The sequence below is a fragment of the Nelusetta ayraudi genome, unplaced genomic scaffold (genome assembly GCF_046127955.1).
Source record: "Nelusetta ayraudi isolate G7.1 ecotype Tasmania unplaced genomic scaffold, CSIRO-AGI_Nayr_v1 ptg000031l, whole genome shotgun sequence".
NCBI lineage: Eukaryota > Metazoa > Chordata > Actinopteri > Tetraodontiformes > Monacanthidae > Nelusetta > Nelusetta ayraudi.
In genome coordinates this window covers 3,163,296-3,171,496 of record NW_027466081.1, presented here as the reverse complement: position 1 = coordinate 3,171,496, position 8,201 = coordinate 3,163,296, and the positions used below count along the sequence as shown (strand labels likewise).

Sequence of the window (8,201 nt, the reverse complement as noted above, 5' to 3'; positions counted from 1 at the left end):
ACAAGTATAACATCAACTAAACTTTTAATACTTATTCAAATGTTATTGATTTTAAAGACACCCTGCTTCCTTTCTTGACATTGTGGACATATCCTATTTACTTTATTTAAACGTCTTGTGTTATAGGCCACTTATCTATCCATTAGCTCATAAAAACAACAAGCACACTTCCATTCAGCAACAATAAAGAGCATTAAAATAAACAAAGTAATAAAACAGAATTTAATGAGATTAAATTAATATTACCCATTCCACAGTCCAGCCCAATGCAAAGGTGGTGTGCGACTTTGAGTGTGACTGATGCAGAGGATGCAGTGACTGACTGATACCTTGATCACCGTTATCTGCAGCTTTTCTTTTCTTTACTGAGAAAAAGGTCTCCATTTTTTGAGTCCTTTTCATCCTGCTTTGTCTCTATCACCGTCTGCCCCTGAAGAAATCATGCATATTATTTGGTTAGAAATAATAAAGTCAGAAAATCACTAAAATTAAAAAACACACGGGTATCACATGCGATTATATCATCCTCTAATGGTATGGTACAGCAACCCCAAAGAGTTTTTTTTTTTTGCACACGTGTATGAAATAAATGTTGTTGTCGACTGCAACCGCGTAATACGTGACGCTGGACACTTATTGTATTTTGTGTTGCTGACAGCCGCCGTGTCAGGCTCGTAGCGCCCAGACTGGCTGTGTGACACAGCGGCTGTCAGCGACACGCAGCCTGTGTGAACGCTAGCGTGTTGCTGCGTGGAACACGACTGGTCGAGCTAAAAGCTAACTTCCACTCAAAAAAAGCCTCGACACTTGTATTTTGTGAAGCAACTTTTATTTAATAGGCGACAGAGGCGCTCACACAGATACATACAGTGAGTGTGTCAGTTAAGTAAGTTAGTAAGTCTTGCCTGGGGCTGCAGTGACGATTGTTTTTCCACATTTACCGGCGGAGGCTAATGCTTCTCGTACGTCTCAATTCATTATGCTAATTAGAGTACGGTGCTAACTGTAGAGACATCTTACTTGGCAACTTAATTTAAACATTTGTACATCATTCAACACCGCACAGAGCGACTGTTTACTTACCCTTGTTTTCTCCTTTTCCGCAAAACGGAGTTGAAATGCATCTCGACGTGAATCCTCAATCAATCGCGAATGAACGTCGACTCGGACAAAGTGATTGGCAGCTGATTGACAAAGTGATTGGCAGCTCTGGTGGGGGTGGCCGGGCAGGGTGGCCAATCATATTCCAGGGGTATCCAGTGCCACCCCCAGCCACCCCGGTGGCCATGCCACTGGGGGCACAGCATCAGTTGTGTTACTCACTTTATGGATGCACACCGCGACTATTCACAAATTGATTTTTTATTTTTGTATTTTGCATGATAGGCCTACATGTTTTCTTGATAAAGAAGAAATTTGTGAAGTAGTGTTAGTTTGTGTGTTGTTGTTGTTGTTGTTGTTGTTGTTGTTGTTGTTGTTGTTAATGTTATAAACAAATGGCATGTGTTTGCATTAACTGGTGGCCTAAAACAGTTGAGTATCTCTACAAAATCTGTCCAAAAGTGGCAAAGTTATTTCCCGGTTCTTGTTCGTTATTTGTAAAAATTTTTGATTGCCTAGTGCATAGGTGTCAAACTCTGGCCAGTGGGCCAAATTTGGCCCGCAGTGTAATTATATTTGACCCACGAAGCAATACAAATTCACTACTAGATCTGGCCCGCAGGTATTATACAGCACATGTACTGCTAATGCCAATACTAATACAAATCCCAGAATGCTCTGCTGGTATTTTGCTGCCTCAATCAGGGCAGAACGTTCATTGATGGATATTATTACTACTTTTTAAAAAACATATATTTTAAAATGCCTTATTAGCCTGTGGAAATAGGTTAATATTGAAATTTAAACCAGAAGGCTGCAAATAAAAGACATACAAATTATTTATTGTAACTTATTTAGCTTTGCTTGTTTCATATTCAGGTTGAAGTAAAACTTGTTTGGATCCATATAAGAAGGATCACTATACAGTATATCTGGAGGAAGATTTTTTTTTTTTTTTTTTTTTTTCCCAATAAATATCAATGTTGGCCTGTGACTTTGTCCAAGTTTAAAATGTTGGCCCACTGTGTGTTTGAGACCCCTGGACTAGTGACTACTACATTCATTCACATCTTGTGCATCTCCAGGGGGCTACGCCTCCCTCGTCCTCAGAACCTAGTGACGCCCCTGCTCTCATATATTTGAAATAAAGCATTCATTCATTCATTCATTCATTCATTCATGTAAAAAAGCGTGTTCACTGTTGGACTACTTTGAATCTGGAGGAGAATGTCTGAAAAAGAAAAGACTATTAAAACAGAGAGCTGTGGCTCTCTTGTGCGCTTGTATTGAACAAAACGTCACTCAACAAAGGACATAAAAGTATAATAAAAACAAAACACACACACACAAAAAAACACGCGACTAAAGCGCAGACTTAACCGAGGAGGCAGTGACGCCTGGTGGCTACTGCTAGTAATCGCAGCTGATAGAAAAGGATTGGGCGCGTTCCCCACTGTAAACTGTGCAGCTGTCAACTCAGTCTGATGCCTGTTGGTGATGTTATGAGCGGTGAGGATCGTGACAGCAGTCTTTAAATGTTGTTGTGTAACGGTGTGTTGAGAGAGAACAGATCCTCTGTCGTGGCACGGACATAAACAGTCGAACGTGTCACGCAGGGTGACATGAATTCATGAAATACGAGAGCACTGCTGATTTTAGCTTCGCCGCCTCCGGTGGGAAACATCTGAATCTTCAGAATACAAAGTAGCTGCTTCACTGGCCTTAGACCAGAGAGATGACTACAAATATGGAATGAATGAAACTCCCAGAGAAAATGTAATGTTTTTTTTTAAAAAAATTTCAATCCTTTATAAATCCTCACAGCCATGAACCTCACCGCACGCACGGTACTAACTAAAGCTATGGAAATTAAGCAAACACAAAACACTCCGACAGGAGGAAAACCAGATCTAATAGAAACATTACCCAAAGCATAATAAAAACAACTCCCGTCTAAAAGCGGAGGATATAAGATGAACTCTGAAGGGCAATGGGTGAAGACAATCGGTAAAAATGAGGGTAAACACTCAGGTGACACATGAGGAAGCTGCTCTAAAAACGAGAGGAGAGTTCATTTCTTTTCAAAATAAAACAGGAAATGATACGACTAACAAAAAAACAAACAAGACAAGACAAACCTCACCAGGTGTGACATTCTTACCATCTGGAGCAACAAATGAAGGACATTAGACGTCAAGTAGGCATAAAGAGGACACAAAATATGTGAGGTAAGCAAAGGACATATTTATTTTAACAACCTCCATTGCTCAGGCATGAATGAGGATGCAGCTCAGCTTGCTGTCAAACATCACCCTGCCGTCTTTCTCGGTGCTGCACTTGTGCCTGAGAAGATCCAGGATGCCCGATCTGATCTCCGGCGTCAGCGACTCGTAGAAGTTGTCTTTGGCCGTTATGAAGTTGAGCAGCCCTTTTCCAGTCTGACTGCTCGGGTCGAAGCAGTCGGTGATGTCGAACTGGTTGGGGATGGAGAGCTCCTTGTACTTGAGGCCCAGGCTCTTGGCACAGGCGATGACCTCACCCGAGGAGCAATACCGGTTGATCCAATCCTTCTGGCAGGTCTTCCACAGGGTGTCCCAGCCATTTTTTTCTATTCAGTGTAAGATTAAAAAAAAAAAAATCACATTATGAAAAAATATACTTCTAAATCTTATTGGTGAGTTGAGATAAAGTAAAGATTGTAATGGCCTCGCAGAAGACGACCGACCTGCTGACAGGAGAATCAGAAGTCTGCCATCGTCCTTGAGGAGGCTGTGGTAGAAGCTGATGGTCTCGGCAAGGTCGTCCACATAGTAGATCATCTGATGACAGATTGCATGACAAATTGATGACAAATGTGATGATGAATATGACATCAAATATGATGCAATGAATGTCTTACAACTGCATATCTAGTGAAAGTGATGTGCAAGTACGTGAATCATGTGTATGAAGTCGAATTTCTTCACGTCTCCTGTCGCCTTAACTCGGCTCATATACTCCTCACTCCTCATGGAGTTCCAAACAAACGGGATCTTCTGAAGGTTTGGTGTCTTTGATATCAAAGCTGTTCGATAGACACACAAAACATAAGGCAACATAATATTCAATGAGTAGCTGTCAAAAAATACAAGTATTAACTTGTCTTGAAACAAACACAAAGTTGGAAGAAAAAGAAAAGTTCAAATTCAAAGCTTCAGACTTGCAGTTTGCCACTCTGGCTATTGGAGGCGCTCTGATAGCCATTACCTTTGAAATGGCTGGTGAGCTCATTGCTGCCCTCCACAATTTCAGCCCTGATGAGAATGTCAGGGAGTTTGGAGTGGAGGACAGTGAGCATCGGTACATCCAGCTCCCCTATGGAAAGAGAGATAGAGATAGAGAGAGAAAGATAGAGAGATAGAGAGATAGACAGAGATAGACAGAGAGAGAGAGAGAGAGAGAGAGAGAACAACTCGGGAGTATGAGTCTAATCTCAATGTTATTTAATCGCCACAAACTGATTGTCTTAATTTTTCAGTTTTCCTTCTGCTATGTCCTGTTATTATTATTATTGTTTTACCACAGAACTTCTTGCACCAACACTAATGCACATATCACATTCAGATTAGAACAGAACAAAACAAACAAACCCAAAACATAAAAAAACAAAAAAAAAACAACAACAAACAACACAGGCACTGGGTCATTATCATTGGCCACTACATAAGTGATTGTCCAAGACAACCTTCACTGGTAACCATGGGGAAGCTTCAGCTCTTCCCCAAAGTTTCACCCAGTAACAGCTGCTCGTCACATACCTCCTCCACTTCCCACACCGAGGACATCCAGGATGTTTTTGTCTGATCCAGTTCTGCCCCAACACAATGGAAAAAACAAACAAAAAAAATACAAATGTATAAATCAATGAACTGTGATCTCCTGACCACCCTGCTGATCATTTGGTTTTCTGTTACTACTATTACAAACACATAAGATTATAAAATGATGGAATGGAACCCAATAAGTAACCTCGATGAAAGACGAAGTAAACAATAACGTTGCTACGACGTTATTGTCGTAGCAAGCTCAAGTTACCTAGAGCTGCTTTAAAGTACTGTTCTACGCTGGCTAGACCTGAAAGCAGAAAGGTGTCAACCTGACCAGGACACTGAGTCGTCCTCCATCTGCCCTGCTGTACCTGTTGAATTCCTGGTGCAGGATTTCTCTGAGGCAGGGCACAATGACCACAAGCTCACGCGATCGCTCCCTAAATAACTTAAAGTCTTGCACGGCGGTCCCCTCGTAACAAGTCTTCCTGGTGGTGTCTTCCATTCTCTTAAATGAAAAGCAAATGTTGGGTCGGTAATTATATGGAGTTATGAAATGTGATGCCTTTCTTTAAAAATAAGTTGCATGAACATGCATGCTGCATGTTGCAAAAGTCAACATTACCTCAAGAGTCTGGAGGAGACTTGTGTGTTGCAGCTTCTTATGTGTCTCGATGTTTAACAACTGCCTGCTCTCAGCATCTTCTATCCTGAACCACACAGTGGAGGGAGTGGATTGTAGCTTAAAGGTGTTGTAACACTTGTATTTGAATACACAAGATGAAGTAATTTGAATGATTACATTTGAATGAATACAGTGTTTGCTACATGCACACCCTTAGGTTGTTTATAGGACACGTAGCAACACGTAGTTGCTCCTCAGGGACACACATCCACAGGGACTATTAGTTAAACTATTAGTATTTAGCAAACATTAATAGTATTGACCGGAGGCCCCCAGGACTGCATTTTCCAGGAGAAGAATGTAGCTACACGCATATATGTGATGTATAATCCTGACCATCAAGATATAAAATCACCAAAGTCACATGTTAAGTTAATATTATTATTATTCGGGGCTGAGCCTCAGCGAAGTCCTGCTCTGATCAGAGCAGGTCTTCGCAAGGCGAAGACTCGATTGTATTTGCTATGTTTATTCTTATTATTTACACATTCCTCGCGTCTTTGAACCCCATTTTGACCCCCTTACCATACAAAATCGGTGAATTAAATCTGCCACATGGGTAGAAACTGGCGAAACGTTTGATAAAATGAAGAGAAAAAGGCAAAATTCCACTCTCTAGCGCCCCCTAGAGGCGTTCAAAGATTTCCCGCCCCAATTTGACCCCCTGAACATGCTCCAAAACTCACGGTGAAAAATTCCACGCGTTCGTCTCGTCAAACCCGACATTTCGTACGCTCTAACTTTTGTCGCCCGACAAACAGGAAGTGAGTTATTTTTTACCAATTTTTACCAAATTTCTTGCTCCTCGTGAAAAAAAATGTCCTTCTAGGAAGGTCATAGAGACATGGGGCCAACACCCACGCGTGCGGTCAATCCAGACCTATTTGCTGATATGCTGACCTATCGTCACTTGTTTGGAACAGAGTGAAAAGACAAAGCTCAGAAAGCGCAAGTCCGACGGGCTTGAAAATTCAGTATGACATAGACTGGACGTTCAATCCAAAGAATCATCAAAAAAAAAAGTGAAATTTTCAAACCGTTTTTGTGCAACGGCCCTCCAAGTTCGACGCACATTGAAAATTGACCAAAAATCCTGTCGCAAAAATTTAAACTTCTCTAGCGCCCTCCCACGCCCTCCCATACATTTGACAGCCACTTAAAAAAAAATGCATTTGCATACACAGGCATATGATGATTAGAATTGTTCTCCCTCTTTGTCAACACACAAATGCCTGCAGTATCCTTTAGAAAAAAGCTACAGACGTCATTCAATTTTTTGACAAAGTTTGTCTCATCAAGACCTATATTTTACATTTGACAACCACTTAAAAAAAATGCAGGTAAAAGACTTCTTTCAGCAGATGTCGCCGGGCGTCGGCAGAGGACGGGGGTCAATTGCAGACGTCGGCAGGGGTCGGGCATCATTGGGGGTCATCGGGTGTCATCAGGGGTCGCGTTGGCCACGGCGGCTCAGTCCCGCAAACGCTGCTTGCAGCTTTAATTATGATTATTTATTACTTCAGGTTTTGTTTTTTGTTTTTGTTAACAAAATGTCCTTGTAAGTGACAGCAGAGGCAGCATGGTCAACTTTAAAAGGCCTAGTGTGTCACATCTCAAAGGATGAGAGGGAATAGAAAATACCTATTAGTGTTTTCAGCTGGGTAAAGTCACGAAAGTCACAAGTGTTGTCTTCTCGTTTCCAGATTTTTGAAGAATTCATACTTTCAAGAGCAGTTCCACCAGCGGGGAAATGGCCATGTTGTGCCACCATGCGGGTAGCCCGTAATGCAGTGGTTTCCTAGTTTCACTGACCACACTCACCACAGCTGACATCAAGATGATGTGAGATCAAGTGCTAACGTCAGAGAGGAGGGATTGACGTCAACGTGTTTTCCAGTATGATTTGCCTTAAAGGAATCAGTCTGTGCTGTTTACTAGATTGCGTCTTTGGGGTTTTTACCCCCTTCGTCTAGGTCGGAGATATTCATTTAATTCATTATAGGATGGTGTGATACTTTTCTTTATCTCGCTCTGAATGAATAGAGGTTGACCGATGTTGAAATGAGTGGAGCTTTATTTACTTTTGAATACAGACAGAAGGCATTGAACTGTACTGAACTTTCCCTTATTAGTACAGCCATGGAAAAGTTTAAGCACCCCTGACAATTTTCATTGTTTTAATTTATAAATCACTGGTTGTTTTGATCTGCAAACTTCAAATTGATTTGAAAATGAGGTTTATTGGATGAACAGAAAATGTGCAAGACGCATGAAAACAAAACTTGGGCACTGTTGTCATTTTGTTGATTTGAATACCTGTAACTACTTAACACTGACTAATTGGGAAACACAGCATTGTTGTGATTAGCTCATTAAGATGGACTTCGTAGACAGTCGCATCCAATCGTGAGAAAGTGTGAAGATATCTCAGAGATTCCAGCTGTCTTTCGGGGGAAATGAGGAAATTGAAGGCCACAGGCAATAGTTCTCGTTCAAGTCAGAAGTGACAAGCCGAGAAAAATATCAGAGAGGCGACGGACGGTGAGAATGATCGAATGCAACCTGCAGACGTCCTCCGAAGACCCGCAAGGCCATCTGGCTGCAGATGG

General features: G+C 41.5%; 1 protein-coding gene across 1 annotated transcript; it reads right to left on the bottom strand.

Moving 5' to 3' along the window:
- Positions 1 to 3,358: 3,358 nt before the first annotated feature.
- Positions 3,359 to 5,412, bottom strand: LOC142891543 (histamine N-methyltransferase-like). Its single transcript, XM_076031184.1, has 6 exons — positions 5,279 to 5,412; positions 4,899 to 4,951; positions 4,348 to 4,455; positions 4,035 to 4,165; positions 3,827 to 3,920; positions 3,359 to 3,709 (listed from the first exon to the last, which is right to left on the bottom strand). Exons 1-6 carry the CDS (start codon positions 5,410 to 5,412, stop codon positions 3,369 to 3,371), a joined length of 861 nt encoding a protein of 286 aa, XP_075887299.1. The 3' UTR covers positions 3,359 to 3,368.
- Positions 5,413 to 8,201: the final 2,789 nt, after the last annotated feature.